Below are 20,251 nucleotides of genomic sequence, written 5' to 3'. Positions count from 1 at the left end.
ACTGAATTAAAAATCAATGAAGCAGCAATGATCAGAGGCTTTCAAACTTCCTCACACACATTTATAGCTGGGCTACATTTATAAAATGGTGTATAACTTAATAGATGTGCTGTAGATTATTATAAAAATTGTCATTGCCCTATAGCAATCTATAATGGATTAACTATTTAAAAAACTGTTATATCATATCTTAACCCTTTTTAAGCTCTTTAGTAACAATAGTTTTTTTCCAGATCATGATAATGCAAATAATTGCGCTTAATCGTGGACTCCTTTAGACCTTTCCCTGTGAACCACATTAGCTTTGCCATGTCATTAAAATCCAGTGTACTTAAAAATACTCAAAACCCAATATTTATGCCCTTTTCTCTTTTTCTTGCTCAGAGGGGGAATTGGAAGAAGAATGGCTGAAAGAGGCTGGTCTGTCAAATCTGTTTGGTGAGAGTACTGGCGACTCCCTAGAAAGTATGGTGTTTCTGTCCACATTGACCCGAACCCAGAAGGCAGCAGTTGAGAAGCGAGTAGAGACTGTCACACAAACCATGAGAAAAAAAAACAAACAGTACCAGATTCCTGATGTCAGAGATATCTTCAGGCTACAAAGTGACTCAAAGGGAAAAGTAAGTTGCTGGCTGTCATTTTGTTGGATTCTGGCAGAGGGAGGAGAGGGATATGAAGGGGTGGGATGTGGGAGAGAAGAGAAGGAGGCAGAGAGACAAAAGAGGTGTTTCCAGAAGATTTTTGCTGATTTTTGCTAACTTTTTGCTGATTTCTAAAGGAATTTTTTATTGAAATCATGGGAATAACATTGACCCAGAGCTGACATTGCATTAAGCACTATTAGTATGCAGAAAGGAGTATGTATGCTGGCATCCTGCTACTCAAGAGTGATGAATAAAACAACCACTCCATGATCAAGATACTAATCAGATTTTATTTCAATGTGGACACAAAAATCAGGGTAACAAACACCTGAAGAGTGACCAAATGCCCACTTTTCTCTTTAGGCAATAGTACCCTGTAGTCATTCTCAGGGACCAGTCTGTCACTGAGGAATATGGAACACAATAAGGAACATAAGGAACATAATAGCTCTTACTTATGGTCCTTTTTTTTTTTTAAGAAAAAGGACATCAATCTAACCTCTTCTCTCTCTCTCTTTTTTTTTTTGAATAGGTTTTTATGCCTGTCCGCTGGGGGTTAAACCCCCTGTACTAATTCCCAGGATCTGTGTGTTTCATTAAATGTGGCCAGTTGCTCAGACAGGTCCTGCAAGGGTCTATATTTCCTCTGCTGAGTTATTGAAAAGGAGAGAAGAGTTCCTGTTCCATACACAGGAAAGGGGAAGGAAGGAAACAGAGACTGTATTTAGAATTCCTCTTCTTTGGAGAAGAATGTGTCATCATTATTCCCCCCGAAGCAACTACATCTTCAACTGCAGGAAGACACTGATCACTAGCTTACTATATTTCAACTTCATTCCTAGTTGTTGTTGCCAGTGCCATTCAGTGTGTTTGTAGTGGCAGTAGAAGCACGGAGAATTTTGAGAAGAGTTGATTTCTGTCCTCCCCCAGCAGCCACCTTTCCCTGGGCAACTCCTTTTAAATTCAGTAGAGGTGAAATTTAGTGGGGGCAGTTTATAGGCTCAAATACATACTTCAGAGGAAAACTTTCCTTTCACTGTTCTGCTTTGCATGTGGTTTCAGATATTAACTCCATAAAAGCTTTCTGGGGTCTGTTTTGGAATTGACTACACCTAAAAATTACAAGATCTAATAGTAGAATAATTTAGATAATATATCATGCAGTTTAAAGCAATATAATTTCCCTTTCAAATATGTTATTTCAGCAAAGTACAAAAAATACTCATGTTCCTGTATTTAAGCTACGCACTGTAATTTTTGAAAATTATATGTTGCAGTATTGGTAGACTACTGTTTCCTCTAAATGACGTGCTGTAATATTGATGACATCAGGGAGAAGTCATATGAACATTTGAATGATTGTAATTATGTAACATGTATAAAACAGAAGGCCAGGATATTGATTAAATATAGTAATAACCAAAAAAAGAATCCTTCTAAACATTCTCCTTGATTGAAATAAAATAATGCAAATGTAGGCTCTCAAAGCTAGGCTGCATTTCTTTCTCCAAAGCAAGGTAATTATTCGGAAGTCACTGCTGGTGGTCATTTGTCTAATCTGTCACAGAAAGGCAGGAGTGAAGTGGATCCCACCACCTCCCTAGGTAACTTGTGTCAGTGCTTTGTTACTCTCCCATCATTAAAAAAACTTTTTATGTAACAAAAGAGGACTGAAGCCATCTGCAGCTGTGTGAAGTCATCCTGGTTTAATAATAGCCTCTGAAAATCCTGTAACCTCCCTTCACCTGAGGGAAAGCAGGAGGAAAGGTAAAACAATAGACAGTATTGTGTTGATGTTTCTGCTAAATTTCCTGCCATGTCCCCAAAGAGAAGCGAGGCTTTTGGTGCCCTGACTGTTTCCTGGTCAGCTTCTATCTTTGCTCTGTGGAACACTAGTGGTTTTCTGAGCAGTCAGGCTCTTCACTCCCACCTCTTAAGATCTCTGATTAAAAAAAAGACTAGACAGATTTGTGTTGGTAGGAGAAGACTTTAAAACTCAAATTTGTGTTCTTAGTAAGTAGGGGTTTTACAGTGTTTGATTAAAATACCATTAGAAATAGAGAGTGCTAAACAGTCAATGTTGATCTGAGGTGTCAAAAAGATGATAAAAAATAATAGCGTGGATAGAAAAGTACATGGGTTTATCTATAGTAAGGTTTTCTACATGTTCTGAAATATTTTACCTATAATAGGCGTAATACAGTTCATGAAATGCAAGAAATATTGAAACTGGGTTGTGCTTGGGCTTGTATTTTGTTGATAAACTCAGGGCTGTACATGCTTCTGTTTTCTACTGGCTTATATAGGGTTGGTCTGTTGGCATTGTAGGAAGGAGAAGAAGGTGCAGACCTTTCCTGTTTCGTTGTCTCTTCAAGTGTCATAGTTTTGCTGTTGGGAATCTAAGCTGGAAGCACAAATATTACTGTCAGGCTACTCGCAAAAGGGATGGGATTGTTCTCTAGGGGGAAGCGGCCATGTTACAGTTTGCAAGAGGAAGGAATTTGGACTGAGTCAGTCCAATTGTCTCTTCCAGATTCCCATTTCGTATCCTTTCCAGTGTAAACTATGGCTTCAAGTCAAAGACTACACTGTGTTAAAACACTGGAAATTTAAGTCTTATACATACCTGTCCTTTTGGGAAGAGGGGGAATAGACTTAATTGCTTGTTTTTTAATTACTTAGATCCCTTTAGACTTTGGCAAAGGGGTTTCTATTAAAACCCCCGTCCAGCAGCTGACAACACACAGGTGGACTTCTGCATACTCCTGGATTTCAGGAGTACGTGTTTTAATCCTGCACAGTCAGAGTCAAAGGAGTTTCTACAACCCTGCTTTTGATTTTTATAGGTATGCATATTTTTTGTTTCTTTCTTAGGTCTGTGATGGAAGTGAACCCTCGACTGTGAGAACATGTGAAAACAAAAATGAAACACAAGATGAAGCAAAAGGTGATGCCAAACAGCTCTCTTGATTTTTTTTTTTAATTGTTGTTGCTGTTGTTTGTAGGCTTTCAGCTTCACAGTCTAATACATAGGTCCTCATTTCAAATAACTTCAGCAAAGGAAAATAAAAATTTTATAAGAAAACCTGTTCTAGCCTGCGTTGTTGCGCACTTGTAAAATTTTTAAGTGTGGCTGTAGATATTGTCCTCTGAGCCATCTGGTGAATCTTGTTTGTTACCAGTGATCATCTTCTAATTGAGTCATCTGGGAGAGGTCTCCTCTCACAGCTTATGCTTAGGTCTTTCCTGGTCCTTAATTTATCCCTTCTGGTTTATCTCTGTCATACAGTACAGGAAATGAAGCGCTATAGATAAGCTCATCAGTGCATACAAGAGAACAAAAGTGAATGTACTATAAACATACAGAAAAGACGAGAATTGGCTGTATATCCGCAGCTCAAAATGAGAGAAAAACACCACTGGAAGAAAAAATAAGTTGCTTGCCCTCACAAGGAAAATGGAAAGGAAGTGTCATTCCACGTGCATAGGGCTGGTTGTGGGATTCGATATCCAAAGCAGACCGGCAGAGCTTCAACCTCCCTCTCGCTCCCACGTAGGGCAGAGCACAACAGAATTGTTGGCTGAATCCATAGTTTTTGTTATGAGTGTATAGATTTTGATGCAAGACTTTGATGAGCTCTCTGCTCTTCTTCAGTGCCAATAATGAAAGGGTGGCTACCCTGCGTTGCCTTCTCTTTCTTGCAAGCAGGGATTGCACTGTACCTGCTATACCATCATACCCATCCCTGTAACTCTCACATGCTGTGAAATGTATTCAAGATGTTGCTGGCAGCCATTTAAGCTTTAAGATCTGGTGTAAATAGCACATTGCTTTTCTGCTTTGCTTTTATGTCTTTTCTTCTTCTTCTTTTGGGAGACCAGATAGCACCTAATTGTTAAACTGGATCCTACAGCCACTTAAATAGTCAGGCAGATAGATCAATGAAGTTCCCTACTACAAGTTCACTTATCCATAATTAAGCCAGCAAATAAACTTCTGCTATAATTCTAGAACATCGACCTGTAGTATTCTGGATAAATGGTTACTTCATGATTGGAATTAGAAAACAGCAGCAAACAATACAAGATGTGCATGGAAGTTGAAGTGGGAGAGAAGAAGGTAAAACAGCCCTGATTATCACCAAATCTGTGTATTTCCAGAAGTGCTATTAATCCTTCCCTTCCTCGCCCTCAGCAAACCTCACTCGAATAAGAGCAGTAAAAAATTGGGAGGACTGCCAAACTGCTGGTTCAGCACAAGGGAAGGAAGAGACGCCTGGTGCTTGTGTCAATAAACTGCACTGTAGGATTCAGAGCTGGAAAATTACCAAGCAATTATTACAGAGTTTTTATCACATCTGGTTCTTTTTTTCCGGTGGCCCTGATGAACCCTGCAGAAATGGGACGTTCTGAAAGGCAAGCTCCATATGCTAGCTCTCCACAGCACAGATTGGGATGTGGATCGCAAATGCAGCCTACTTGCATCCTGATATGCTTCTGCTCTTGTCAACATGCTAAAGTGGGCTCTGCTCCCAAGATTAGAGCAGGAAGAAAAATTAGTTCGATTTGCAGGCAAACCATCCAAGTTCAGTCGTGTTGAAAGTACCGCACCTGTTCCAGTGCTGTGCTGTAATCTTTCCTCCAGAATAATGAGCTAATTTGTGTTATACAAACAGTGAATGAATTTAAGGCAAAAAGTAAACAATGCTTGCTATTTCAGAGTTACTAAATAGCTATGAAAACAAATCCAAAAGCATTATTTTAAAATGAAAGCCCTTTTGACAAAGAAGTAGTACCAATTTTACCTGAAAAATGTGAATATCTTCTTGGACATTAAAAAAAAAAAATCCAAAGCTTAAATTGAGATGATGATGTTTTCAGAGTTGTATGTCTTAAAACTACTAGAGTGAATCTGTTTGGCCCTTCTCCACTGGTGATGATTTTGCTTCTAATTTGATATTTGAATGTGGCATTCTCAAGTGTTTCTGCCAAACAGAGGATGATAATAGTTTGTCCTCAGAGCATACACGGGCTGTGCTCACTCCTCCTTTCTTGCCAGCCCAACACACCTTCTTTCCTCTCTGAACACGTGTAAGCAAACTCGGGGAATAATATGAAAACATTATGCTTTTGTACTTTTCTGCCTAGTCCTGATCAAACAGAACAGTTGAATAAGTTCCTACCTCTTTCGCTTTTATTGTTAATAGAGGCATATGTGATTTTTTGGAAGGCCCCTTGTTCAGTGCTTTTAAGTGATTATTTGTTGTATGTAGTATTGTTGTATGTTGTATTGTTAAATGTGTCTACAGTAAACAAAACAAAATTCAGTATCATATATTAAGCTTTCAAAATATGTTATCATTTTAACTATCCATAACACTTGCTAAAATCCCACAAGGCTAGTAATTTGTTCAACAGATAAAAAAAGAAAGAAAAAGTAATTCTTTTTAGATGTCTATGAAGTGGAGTAAGTATCAATGTGGATAAGACATCTTAGGAAATGAGAAGCAAAGAATAAAGCAGATGGAAAGCTAAATACTAATTAGCTTAAATAGGTGAGAAGCAAAGGTGAGTTTAGTTTAGGGCTGCAGTTGTCCTTCTAAACATAAATGCTTGGCTATAAGGGAAGAATGTTAGAGAAAACCTCTGTATAAGGGCAACCTCAAAACATAATGATCTGGCAAATGGATGAAAGAATTGAGCCTACTATGTGGAACATGAGGGAAAAGAGCTGTATTGTTTGCTTCTTAATAGGGAAAAAGACTGAAATGTGGGTTTTTTTTTTAATTAAAGGGTTTGTTTCTACTTTTAATTTTCTGTGATAAATAAGGAATCTATGGCTGGAGTGCTAGAGTGTTAGTGAAAAGATAACAAACTCCTTTATTTTCTATTTAAAGTCAGCAACAAATTAGCATTTTAGAGAAATGTTTTGTCAGTTAAAGAAATCAACCATTCCACTTTTCCACTTATAAATTGAAAGCTATCAGTATAACTCCATTGTGTTATACTCTGGATTCTCTAGCAAAATGAGGAAATAGCAAGGTTGATACTTCTGATATTTCCATGTTTTATTAAAAAGAACCACCAAACCTAACCCCCCACCTCACTCCTGAACAATTCCCGTCGTTTTATGTGATCATTAAATAGCACTGTGAACCAAGGGAAGCATACCGGACTAATTTAAAATATGGTTTCCACATCATTATTAATAGCCAATATTTGCATTTTCCGCATCACACATATTTCACTCGTGAAATATTGCATGCAGTTGGCAGATTGACAGAAAACCAAATCTGCTTCCTCTTGCAGCTGCTTCCTAGTTAATAAATGCACAACAATAGCAACAAGGCTATACAATCGGGAAGAAACTCTGCAAAACAGCGGCGTTTCCCGACTTTTTAAATGTGTGTATCATTACCAAGACATCTGCTTTAAACTGTACCTTAGTAAGACCGGAGGACTGAAATAGGAGCTTTATTGTTTGTTAACACCAGTTCCATCCCACTCTGGTATGAAGTACATAGGTCACATATAGGCCACATTAGAATGACAAAAATCTTTGGGGAGGGGGGAGCTATTTTCCTTTAGTTAAGATGCATGAAACAATTTAAATGATGTACATACATACACTCACATGGAGGCCAAAGACCTGAGCGGGGGATGAATTTGACCTTGCATGTGTTTGGATACTGAGGTGTCATATATCTCTAGTGACAGCGGCAGCTCTGGTTTCAGGATCAGCTTAATCTTTAGCGTATGCCCCAGGAAGTCTTCCAGGTTCTGTCCAAATTGAGCAGAAGCCGCTCTGAAAAGAGAATGGTGAATAACACCCAGCACATGTAAATTTTGGAAATGCTTTATTTGCAAATGCTTTATTTGCAAATGTTTTCTTTGGTTGTAAGTAGAGTCAAAGTGTTAACACAAATTCACCTTCTCTTTCTGGAGCTGTCTCAGCTTCAGATCAGTTAAACTGAAGTGAAAGTGTTTGCACTAAACATTGTGGCCTACTGGAAAATGGCTGTTGGTGGTTGGATCCATTTTAATACAATACATCAGAACCCCTGAGTTTGGCCCTGATTGACTGAGATAATTTTCAGGACTCACCCTAAATTAGTGACAGTTCTTGTTTTATTATTTAATCATTTTAAAAGAGAAATTTTCAAGTTGGCGTAATTTTTTTTTTTTTAGTTGGATACTTCACGTGTTGTTTGGGTTGCGTGTTTGCAGCTCAGCTTTTTGCAGGCTGTTGAGGCTATCAGTGTACAGCAGCACTTCCCTGATGCCTGCTTTCTTAGTCAGATTATCTGCAGCCTTTCCTCTGCTTCAGGGTCAGATGTTGCTGTAACTATATTCTGGGAAGCTTTTCTGACTTGGGTTAGCTGTACAGCATGGTTGTTTCAGGACATACAAAATTTCCCACAGTGCTGAAAACAAAATAATCTATTATGTTACCTGATATTCATATATAAAAGCATATGCAGTGCTTCTAGTTCTCCTCCTCAACTCATGTCTCTTTCCATCCTGCTTTTTCTACACTTGTATGTTATCTGTGAACATGTGAGTAGGAGGCAGCGGCAGAATCATGGTCCCAGTGAAATGAACAGGATTGATTTATTTATATTTGCTCCGGTTTAAGGGAAGTCTGAATTTCCTAACAAAGCCTTGCAAAGTATTTGTAGTGTCTGTTATGTGGAACCTAGTCTTGGTTGTGTCCTTTTAGAAGTAGCACATCACAGGTAGTGCTGGAGATGTCAGAATCTTTCTCTGGCTAAATTATCTTTGATGGTTTGTATTACATTGTATATTTACAAAATAGGGTGATTTTCCTCTTCTTTCCTCTTACTTCCTGATGTGTTTTAACTTCACACTGAAAATCAGTGGTTGATTTGCTAGGAAGGTAGACTTCTTCTTTCTCTAAAAGCAGAACTGCTTCTCCCTATTTCTTCTCCCCCCCCCYTTTTTTTTAAACAAAGTATTCTAAATTTATCTAGTATTTGATGCCCGTATAAGGAAAAAAGAAAGAGAAGTAAGCCACTGTTTTGTACTTAGTCCTTCCCTGTATCATGGAAGCATGTCCAAATGGTTTTGAGGAATCTAGACTCTTCAGGTTGAGGAGAGGACAGGAATGTCAGGACTAGGACATGATCTGTCTAGTCCCCATTATTCCCAGCTGTTATTTCTTGGGTCCTAGAGTAAGCATTTCAGTTTGCTTTTGAAATTATGGCAGCAGAAAAAAATGCTGGTTTGGTTGCAAGATGTTACAGTCCTTGAGGTTGGAAAGTGTCTGAGGGCAAGAAACTTCTGATGTCAGAGCTGTTTGCCTCTGGAAGATCCTGGAAATCTATTGTTAGTTTGAGATGGATTGTTTTGTCTTTTCCACGATAGATAAATAGGTGAAAACCCCATGCCTGGCAGAATTATTCTAGAATAGCTACAAGAAATGGAGCCCTGTAAGGAGCTGCATTTTCAACTGACGTAAAGAACCAGAAGTCAATGAATTTGCAACCGGGAGGTCCATCTCTTGCACAGGATTAACTTCTGCCTGGTTTTAAATACTTACTTTCAAGCACTGAGTGATATTTAATAGTGCTGCTGTTGATTATTTTTTTCTCACTGTTTTCAGGTCCGAAGTTCAGTCTTGGGATTGATGAACAGACGAGTCCGCTTGAAGATATGCGTCTTTCTGAAACTGCCATCAATTTGGAGATATCATTTTCGGAGCAGGCGGCTAATCTCAAAGACAGCTCAGTAGGCARAATGTGCAAGGGTGGAGGGGATGACACTCTTCTTCCTGTACGTGTTGCCTATTTATTGCTATTATTATTTGTTTCTCGTAGTGGAACTGTTTGGATGATACTTATGTGATATTGGTTGAATTAGATTTAGAAGGGCCCAACATCTCAAGACAACTCACGTTTCGGAATTATATTCTCAGTAACATGGAAATAGTACTTTCATGCCAATTTGTTATTGTCTTTCTGGCAAAATGCACTTCATGTATAAGTAGTAATGGACTATTAATATTAATCAGGAATAGTGGTTTAGAGGTAGCTACCTTCACTGCAGTTCAGAAAGTCCAGGTTATGTTTGTTGGAGCAGACCCTCGACTAGAGGCAATGGAATTTTTGGTAATTTTACACAAACTGCGTCTCTACTTCATGTTTTACAGCTTCTTTTCCTGTTATTTGAGGTGAGATGCTTTACCTCTGTAATAAAAATCTCTGTCCTTTGGAAAGGGTTGGTGGATGGATGTCTGTAGAARTCTTGTGCAGTTATGCAATGCAGATAGGCGAGGGAGGAGAAGGAAGAATGGAAGGGTTTGTAGAAGTCTGAAGTGAGGTGGCTGGAAGTTAAGGATTAGCTTGTGCTAATTTGTACTTTCCTCCAAGGCATTTTGTCATTGATCCTCAGGCATCTCTTGAGGATCTCTCTCTGCCTAACACTTTATGAACATGCAGTCACATATGAACTGCAAACTAATGACCTGTGTGAAAAACGTTTCTTTTGTCTAACAGCATATTGCAAACATGTCTGAGTAAACTTAGTGTCTGAAGTAATAATGTTTCACAGTTCTTCAAACACTTAATTTAGATAAGGACATATGCAGTCCTTCAAATAGTGATTACCCCATGGTATCCTAGTTTAAACATTATAAACCAGACACAAATGGATATTTAGAAATGAATTGTAAAATGTTTGAGTCACATTTCAATAATACACCCAATAACAAGAAGACTATGGCTACACTATAGCTTATTTCTGTTTACTTTCCTATTACATGCTACATACTTGAGCTATACTTTTAAGCTAGGCTTGTGAAAGATTACCAAAAGAAATGGCTATGAGATTTCTCTTTCAGTGATGAAAGGAGTTGCAAAATGTTAGGCAAAGGAAGGGAGTTAACTATTTAAACCTCCAATTTGTTGTACCTTCATCACTGGCAGCTATTTTTAAATATATATGTTTATGTATGTCAGTGAAACCTCAAGGCGGGAAATGAACATAGCTACCATTTGTAAATTGCATTTATTTACAGTTTAGATATGTGCCATTAGAGCTATCACAGCTAGCAATTCAGCTATGCTATTGCTGGGTACATACAGGATGAGAAAATCATTCTAAAATATAATATTTGTTCTTTCCAAATGGAGAGAATGTGTTGGCAACTGTTCTGCATCATGCTTTGAGTCATGCATCCTGCTTGTGTGAGGCACAGGCAAGAGCCCTTAGAGGCCCGTTAATGAGATGGAGTTAAAAAGTTCTGTGAGGTGGGAAATCTCTCTATCTCTTTTTTTTTTCTTTTTTTTTCTTTTTAATCTTTCCTGGTTGCCTTAGTTCCTTATATTGGCCTCTGAGAGGGGCTTCTGGGCATTTATTGTAAAAGAAATAGAATAGAAATAATCCATAATCATTATATGGGAGCTAAATATGTGCCTAAATGCATATGGGTTTCTTTTCCCAATTGTATGGGTTTAGGATTGTGCATGGACAGCTATTTCCACCACTATAAATTGCAAAGGGAGGCAGAAGATGATGGGGTTACAAGGAAGACAGAGCCAGACTTTTCTTGGAGGTGCACAGTAAAAGGACAAGAGGCAAAGGACACAAGATACAACAAGAGAAGTTCTCTTTGTATGCAAGGGAAAAGAAATTCCCCATGAGATTGTTAAGCACCTGAATCCCAGAGAGGCTGGGGAAGCTCTGTCATTGGAGGTTTTCAAAGTTCAGTTGGACAAGGCCCTGAGCAACCTGGTCTAACTTTGAAATTAGCCTTGCTTTGAGTAGGGGGTTGGTTTAGGTTACCTCCAGAAGTCACTAAGAACCTAAAACCTCCTCTGATTCTAAAATTGTCTGCTTTGCAAATTGTTTGGGGGGGGGGGGTCTCCCATGATTTAGTCAGTAGCAGCAGGCTTCATTATGAAAGGTTGTGCCCTGAGAGGAGCACAGCCTTCAATCTAAGTAATTTGTTATGACTTGGGTTATTCACTCTGCTGCAAATCTCTGCTTTTAGAATTTCAGACTGCCGAAGGACAAAACGGGCACCACAAAGATTGGTGACCTGGCCCCTCAGGATATGAAGAAAGTCTATTCTTTAGCACTGATTGAATTAACTGCTCTCTATGACATACTTGGAACAGAATTCAAGCAGCAAAAAGCTGCAAAAATCAAAACCAAAGGTGAGTCAGAGAGTTTCATATTCTAAAACAAATGGGTCTGTTTAACCTAATAAAACAAATGTATCTACTTCTTTATGATTTTTCCAGCAGAAAATGTATATAAATATATAAATAGTAATAAAGGTCCTGATTTTGGGCATCATCTAGTTGTAATATGTTACCTGAGGGCACATTTTAGTCAAATTCATGGGCATAGTCACTCCAGCTAAGGTACCATGCTCTCTGTCTAAAGTCAGCCCTCAGGCCAGGCACTGAGCAGATAACCAAAGAGTGGGGAAGGGGGATCTTCACCTTAGTAGTGTGCTGTGCAGGAGGAATTGCTTCACAGAAGCTTCACAGAAGTTTGTATTCCCCGGGAGGACACGTGCACGTGCTCAGTGTGGGTATTCTTTCTGTGCTCTGCTGACAGTAGGTACTGTGTCACTTCTACCTGCCCTTGGCTGGAGATGCTGGGAACCTTTGCCACCTGTTTGCTTGTTCTGTCTGGAACTAATTTTCCTGTGTCACATACATAGCCCTTGCCYGCGGTGCAGTTTCTGCGCTGAGTGGCATCACACTGAGTGGAAGATTTGGGCTTTTGCAGAGAGTGTTGTTGCAGCAGACAGCTGTAACAAGTCATTCCTCTCTGCAAGCCACTGAAGCATATATACAGTCCCAGTGCTTTCCTTGGAAATTTAGGGTACATGGAAGCCGATTTCAAGATGCTAGAGGTTTTCAGTGCCCTGTTTGTTTTCTGTATTTCTGGTTTCCGCTAAATGTTTTACATGAGCTTGAAATGTGTTACCAGTTAATCACAAGCCTATTTTGGTCAAAACCCTGTTGTCAAGGTTCAGCGAATGTGACAGTGCAATAGCTCACTTTAAATAATTGAAAACAACAGAGAGGGCTGAGAGCAGCAAGGTACAATAGGTTCTTGAGAATACACTCTTCACTTCACGGTAGCAGGAAATAACTTCTTAAATGCGAAAAATATACACAGAAACATCTATGAGACCTTGATCCGGTAATGCATTTTCATCTTGGAGAAGTACTTGTGCTTTCACTARTACATGGTGAAGAGGTGAAACATTTCATTCGCTTGGTTTTTGTATTGTAGTTTTAATTGTTGATTCTTACCAAATCTTATTTTTAATTGAGCTTCACTCATAGCATTATTTTTTTAAACAACAGGCAGTCATGAAGAATATTAAATTGGTTAAAAACCCTCTGTTTTCACCAAATCCAAAAAGATGGTCTAGACTACTGGAAGTATATAGGCAAAAGATAATCATGTGTCATCCTCTCTCCCTAATAAAACTAGTTTTGCAACATAATGGCTTCAGTGCTCTATTGCTCTGCCTGACCCCCTCCTCTTCACTGATGAAGTGTTATTTGGTCAATTGATTCATACAGTGGTGGATCTATTAGCTGTTCCCTGTTGCGCTCGAGTAGATAAAGGTGATGAAAACATAGTTCTTCTGTGGAATGAGGTGCTGTTGCCAGCCCAGTCTTTATATTGGCCTCCTATAGTTTGTTTCTGCAGCTTCATCTCAATAGAAACTTTTTATAGGATCTTCAAGATGATAAAACTGAGATACGGCTATTGAACATTTGTATGGGCCTCTACATATTTTGTAGGTAGACTTTTTATTCTGATAAAGAGATGCAAGAACTGCCTGAACTGGCATTTAAACTGATGTTTCTTTGACATATATTACATTCTCGCAAAGGCTGACATCTTTTTGGTATTTACAGCTCTTCTGTGCTTGATATTGGCATGGCATCATACCAAGCAGGAGTTTTTAGCTACATGTAATATTATATGCTGTTTCAGAAAAACTGCATATACAGCCATTACCAGTACTTCTGACAGAGGAGTTCAACAGAGGAGGACAACAAACTTTGTGTTAGGGGTTGCTGGTATAGGTCTCTTTCAGAAGCCATTCGTTTCTATTCAGCTGGGCCATAAACTCATGGGAGTCCCATTTACTTCACAAGGTTTTTCATCAGGGCTAGATTACCTGAGACTAGATTCCTTTTTATTATTTATTGTTTGCATTACCTTTGCAGTATGGTAAAGGCCATTTTCTAACCAGCACTTACTGTACTTTTGCTCTCATTTAAAAAAGAAGTACCTTTGGCAAGATGCTATCTTGTTGTTCTGCTGATAATTGTATATTGCAAAAGCACAAGAAAGGTTGAAAAGCTCTTCTTTCAAAACACTCGTGGAGACAAGTGTTGAGAGTAAATCTGGATGATAATTACATCTACTTCATTTTAGTAGCCAAATTTCTGGATATTTTACTGATGCCATTTGCATTTTAACTATAATAACTTGCATTGAGTGATGATGATGTGCATTGCAGGGTCATCATCACAACCGTTCTACAAACCAGATTCATGCAGATGGTTCATTTATGCAATTTACTTCACTATACTGCAGAATATGTGGATGGCAATTTGAAGTTGAAACAGAAGACTCCTGATTTATGGGTGAAGGAAGGGATGAATGAATCCTTTTAGCCAAAATGCTTTGTTTAATGACTTGATTGACAAAGACATTCAGATATTTTGAACAAAAGGTCAATACCTCTGAATGTATTGAATAGGTTTATTGCTTCAAAAATGTGTTTTTATGCCATTAGCTCATGTTTTGGAACAGATGTGGATAATACCTTGGTTTCTTTTGCTTTACTCTTCAGACTCTGGCTTGTTTGGTGTCCCACTCTCAGTTTTGCTGGAACAGGATCAGAAGAAGGTGCCAGGCACCAAGACTCCACTGATTTTTCAAAGGGTAAATAGGCATGAACAAGTCAACTTATTACATACCTGCAAATGAGAAACAAATAACATTTTGTCCTGGGTTTATTTGTTCCCTGTAACAAAGCTTTCACTGTATTTACTTTAAGGGAACCTAAGGTATATTACTCTAATCGAAGTTATTGTAGTGTTTATTTGCAGCTTTATTTTTTAATTCAGTAAGTCTGATACTTCATATCAGACATATTTTGAGTTAAATGAGTGGGGTTCAGTTTTTGTTCTAACTGATCTCTACTTTATAGGTATCGTGAACTATTATTGATGTGCTCCAGGGCCAGAGCAGTTAGGGATATTGAATGAATGATATTAGAAAAACATGTCAGTAAGATGTGTGAAGTAAACCATGATTTAGGCAAGCTTATTAATAAGCCTGTGAAACTTTACAGTTTCTATACTATCAGTGTAAGAATTCTTATAGAATTAGAATTCTTACTATCAGTATAAGAACCCACTGCAGCCAATTCCATTTCACAAGGGTGGTGTAACTCTCTTCATCTAGAGGATGTCTTCCAGAACAAATACTTGAAGTTCTGTAGAAATTCTCAATCCTTGGCCCACAGCTTAACCTAGCTTTCTAGGAAGTGGTTTTCTGCTCTCAGAAGTGATTTGGGCCAAGAGGCAAGTGGCTAGGGAGTGGGCATCAGGCTGGATAATTGTCTTGGGTAGCAGCAGCAGTGCTTTTTCAGCTGATTTGTTGCTTTAGTATGTGGAGGGACCTTTTGGCCTGTACCATGTCATGTTAATGGGAAAGATGATGGAGGCCCTGGCTTTACTGCACTTGCATAGCAGATCTTATCATGTGAGAAGAGGGAGACCACAGTGTGTGGATCTATCCTAACACTGAGAGAAGCTCAATGCTGTCTCATCACCATTTCAGAGCTCTTTTTGTTAATTCTTTTTCAAGAAACGGAAAACTCCAAGTAATTTTCCATCACTCTCTCGATACAGTTGCTGTATCATTCATGCCAGAACTTACTTCCTCAGGACCATAAAAATACATTTCTAGGAAAGGTGGTATCCAGAATAAGAGAAATCGAATGACAAAAAGCGATTGAGCACTGAGATATACAAGCAACATGGTAAGCATAGTTTTCTGGGAAGCATAGTTCTCTAGGAAGAAAATTCTGCATGAACACATATATGCAATTTGTTTTGCAAGGCACAGATGTCATTTGACATTTAGCTTCTCTTTAAATGAGAAAATAAAAATAAAAAAGGTTCCCCATTTCTTCAGCATCTTCTCTGCAGCAGACATTCTCAAAGAAGAGGGAATTTCTATAAAGTGCAAGGAAGAACATTTTTGTGGAAACTGCTTTTAAATATAGTTTGTGTATCACTGACATGAAACAAACCAAACTAATAGGAATGCTGCTTAAATTAAAAGAAAYGTTTTAATAAAAAAATCACCTAGTTTTTATTTCATTGAAGAATTATGGTTAAAAATGGTGACACAATATAGCCTATGGGATTTCTGACTGGAAAACTGGAATCCTGCAGTATACTCTAGCTGTAGTTTTTGGTCTGGTTATTGTATTCTTCCATAGATCTGTCAGGATTTGGTAGATTTTCTCTCATTTTCTGTCAGTTTAAGACAGGCTGTCTTTTAAAAAGGTAGCTAATCTTCCAAGCAGAAGTTGTGAACTTCATACAAAGTGGAATGAGGACCTACAGGTGCAGTCCTGCAGACTATCAGATGCCTCTAAGAGTCTCCTCTGACTTTAAAAATGACAAAAGTGTGCATAAGTAGTCAGAGGGTGATACAAATTCATACATCTCCACAGGAAGTTTCTGCTGAAAGTCATTCAGGTCTTTGGCCTGCTAATGAAGCAAAGGCAGAGCAGTCTTAAAATAGTTGGAGAGGGAATTTCCTGTAGGCAGGAGGCTGCTGGTGGCCAGCAGCCAGCTCTCACAGCCTGCAAAGGGGGTACTCGCTTGTGAGTGCGCACGGAGGAGTTATGGCCAACTGTAGTGCTGCCGGACCTCACCTCCCTGTAGATGTGAGGACGGTGGCCAAAGGTAGGACATTCCCACAGTGTCTTTGCGCCTGACAGATGAGGGTGGCAACTGCTGCTGTTATGCGAGCTGGGCATGGTAAGCATCAGATCTGGGCTGTCAGCACTCTCTCTCTCTCTCTTTCTCTCTCTCTCTGTTTGTTTGTTTGTTTGTTTGTTTTTAAAAAGCAAGGAAAATATACCAGGTTGACAACTTCTGTGGTGTGTTCCAACTTTGTGGCTTTTTCTGTCTGAGCTTTCCTGTGAGGTGTATCAGTTACGTAAATTCAGTGGTAGGTAACCCCCTTTAATTTCTGCAGCTGCAGAAAGCACGACTTTTGCTGCATTATTTTTCTTACACCAGAGCTGGCACAGGAAGGTGTGTCACAGAGGCACAATGCTAGTTAAACGCTGTGAGCATCCATTTGTGCTAAAATGATGTTGTCAGCATTTCACATTTACAGATTTCTTTGGAACACTTTTAGGTTCATCCTTTAGTGAATACTTCTACACTTACCTTTTAGAAAAACACAATTCATGATTCATCTGTTAAGTGATTTTACAGAATTTGTACTAATTTAAGCCATGCATAGGATTGCAGACTGATGAGTTCGTTAGCAGAATGCCAGTATTTGCAAAACTGAAGCCTCTTTAAAGGCTAAGAGTACTTAGATCTTCTCTGTAAAAGTTGTAAAGAAGAGTATTTGTGAGAAAGTTAGTACTGTATCTTTATTTTATCTAAATTAGTTTGAATCACAGCCATTTTAACAAGGGTAGTAATTGGGATTTTGAAATTGGAGTAGTTATAGAAATAAACTGCTTCCCTATATCTGGAGGTGGTCTAGACATTGCAGTTTTCTTTTTTAATAAAACAGACAAACTCTTTTTTAATAATGTTTATAAAAAGGATAAGAGCCATATTAAAGGTTTCTTCTACATCTACAACAACAGTAATCTATTTGTAAACCATGTGTTTGTGTGTGTGCGCCCACCCATACATATATAAAGGCTACACTGTATTAGAATTAGCTACCAGTAATTTTTAATTAGCATCTTTTTTCATGCAGTTTGGTTTGTTTTTGACAGCTGATTTCCCAGATAGAAGAGGCAACACTGGAAACAGAAGGACTGCTTAGAATACCAGGAGTTGCAGCAAGAGTAAAGGTAAAACGTTGCACAGATTGTCAACACCCCCAAAAGCTTATCTGCACTTGCTGCTGTTATTTTTGTCTTGAAAATATATTTTAATGCCAGGTTGTTATTAAAATCTTTTTAAAAACAAAAAGCAAAATGTCTTTACAAAGAAAGCTGAGTTACATTAGCCAGGAAGCTGATGATTTCATCCAGTGTAGTTTTAAGTTCAAGTTTGAAGCTGAGTCAAGGCTATGTTTTAAATTCAGTTGTGCCAAAATCTCATTAATTCTAGGCACGAGCTTTCCAACCTCTTGTTTTTTCCCTGAACCAGCAGTTCATGCATAGTGTTTCTACCCCTGGAGGAAGCTCTTCTCTGGCATCGTGAGCCTATTTTAAAAGCTAGACTTAACCTGTGTTGCAGGGCAAAGCAGCTAGCATTCACTGAAGAACCTCTCACATTTATTTTTATGAACAGCAATATAACTACTCAGCTCACTAAGCACAATCTTGTTAGGCATGTCTGTTCACACTGACACTTAGCAGAGTGAGTGCCAATTACATGCAGAGTCTTCCCCGGTATTTGCCTTAATGCAGGAAACTAAATACACAGTATGATTCACACCAAGAGTCAATGTGTTAAAAAGATGGTCTAAACTGGCCTTAAATTCTAAACAGAAAGGACCATTTAAGTGGATTCAGCTGTCCGAAGACGTCTGCCAGTCTCTGTCATGTAGAACTTTGTCCGGCAGCTGGTTCATTAGAAACAACTGAAAGAAAGGAATGTTATGGAAACTGGCTTTGTTTATTCACCAGTAACTAAGTTTTTTTTTACAGTTTTCCTCCATTCGTATTTTCCACTTTTCATCAGTTCTGCATACTGGAATGATTTTGTTTATTTGTTTATTCTTGGATTTTATTTAATACAATTTTCCGGGCAAGAGATCACTCACTATTTGACTTTCATTAATTTTTTACCTATTTATTTCCAGGAGCTTCTTCTTTGAATTAAGCAATTGCTTTGTTAGCTAAGATGTTAAGTTCACTTACTTATTTTAATACAAAACTTTATAGAAAATCACAGCATTTAGAATATTAAGACTGATGTTTTCTCTAAATGTTTTCTCAAATTTTCTTGAACTTTTTTCTCCTATACAAAAAGAAAATATTTTCCTTCTTAAATAATTTTATTAGAATGGCACAGATAATCTCCAGAAAAGAAATATTTTGCTATCTTTTTGTATAGATTTCAGAGTAATTTTTAAAAAATATATTGCATATCTATGACACCCCCAAATATATATATTTACCTTAAAATCTAAACATTAGTCCATTAGGATGCATAGTTGATGTTTTTGCTCTTGCCTCTCAGATAAAATAATTCATTTTATCTAGTTGTTTAATACTACATTTGCCACAGTGATTTGGCTTGAATGTGGATGGAGAAGCTAGTGAGGCTGTGAGGGAAAATTTTCATGTTTATTTGTAAAGCTTGTTTTTGTTGATCAGCAGGATATTGCACTATGATTTGGCAGTCTGCTACCTATTACTGTTTGTGTGCTTTCAGGGCTTCTGATCTTCAATTTATCTTTTCGTAGTGAAAGATCAGTGGCACCTGGGGTTAAGTGATATTTCAGATGTCCTTTTTTTTCCCCCCCTCCCTTCGAAGCATGGAAAGTTTTGCTATGCGTATAATGCATAACTTCCAGCAGCCAAGTGTTATTGGTGCTCTCTGTGTTTGTTGCCTTTCAGAGTCTTTGCCAAGAGCTAGAAGCAAAATTTTATGAAGGCACTTTCAACTGGGAAAATGTAAAGCAACATGATGCAGCAAGTCTTTTAAAACTCTTTATCCGAGAACTGCCTCAGCCACTCCTCACTGTGGAATATCTCAAAGCTTTCCAAGATGTGCAGAGTGAGTAGTGTCCTTTCCGTCTCAATTGTGAAGAAGTGAGACCATGAACATATTGAGTGCAGAGAAGTGCTTCTTTGTCATAGCAGCATTTCCACTAATAATATGTTAACCTGAAAAACAAACTAAATAGCAGCAATATGGCTTCACCTGACAAAAGATAGGGCATAATTTTACTGACATACAAATAATATTTTTCATGAAACGTATTTTAGTAGTTTATGCATAAAATAAAAACACCTAGTGTCACACTCTGCTCAGATGTATCTAATAGTCTTTAGGAGGTATAGATGAATCATAAGGAACTAGTGGTATGTTAAAATGCTGTCAGTTTGTAAACAATTATTTGGTTCAAAAGAAAACAGTACAACAAAGATATAATAGTTCTACAGGAAATCCAGCAAATGGTAATTCATACTGTTTAGTGAAGTATGTGGAGGGTGTTTTATCCATTTGCAAAAGGTGAAGTTACAGCAGAATAGTCAGAACTGTTGATCATCCCCGGTCCCTTGAGGATTAGCAAGCTCCTGTGTAAATGTCCTCTGTGCCAGCTGGTCACCAAGACAGCAAACGCATCAGTTGTAATAGAAGGAGAGTGAC

The 20,251-nt window shown here is 38.2% G+C and overlaps 1 protein-coding gene across 1 annotated transcript in view; it reads left to right on the top strand.

Moving 5' to 3' along the window:
• Nucleotides 1-20,251, top strand: part of ARHGAP18 (Rho GTPase activating protein 18) — a 45,574-nt gene that overhangs the window by 7,931 nt on the left and 17,392 nt on the right. The window contains exons 4-10 of the mRNA XM_026070007.1: nt 385-620; nt 3,519-3,591; nt 9,268-9,437; nt 11,656-11,821; nt 14,503-14,594; nt 17,698-17,775; nt 19,495-19,654. Coding sequence (XP_025925792.1) covers nt 385-620; nt 3,519-3,591; nt 9,268-9,437; nt 11,656-11,821; nt 14,503-14,594; nt 17,698-17,775; nt 19,495-19,654 — 975 coding nt within the window. The remainder of the gene's footprint in view (nt 1-384; nt 621-3,518; nt 3,592-9,267; nt 9,438-11,655; nt 11,822-14,502; nt 14,595-17,697; nt 17,776-19,494; nt 19,655-20,251) is intronic.

The sequence above is a fragment of the Apteryx rowi genome, unplaced genomic scaffold (assembly GCF_003343035.1).
Source record: "Apteryx rowi isolate R43461 unplaced genomic scaffold, aptRow1 scaffold_301, whole genome shotgun sequence".
Taxonomy (NCBI): Eukaryota; Metazoa; Chordata; class Aves; order Apterygiformes; family Apterygidae; genus Apteryx; species Apteryx rowi.
Note: the sequence above shows the minus strand (reverse complement) of the source record. Positions and strands in the feature narration are given on the sequence as shown.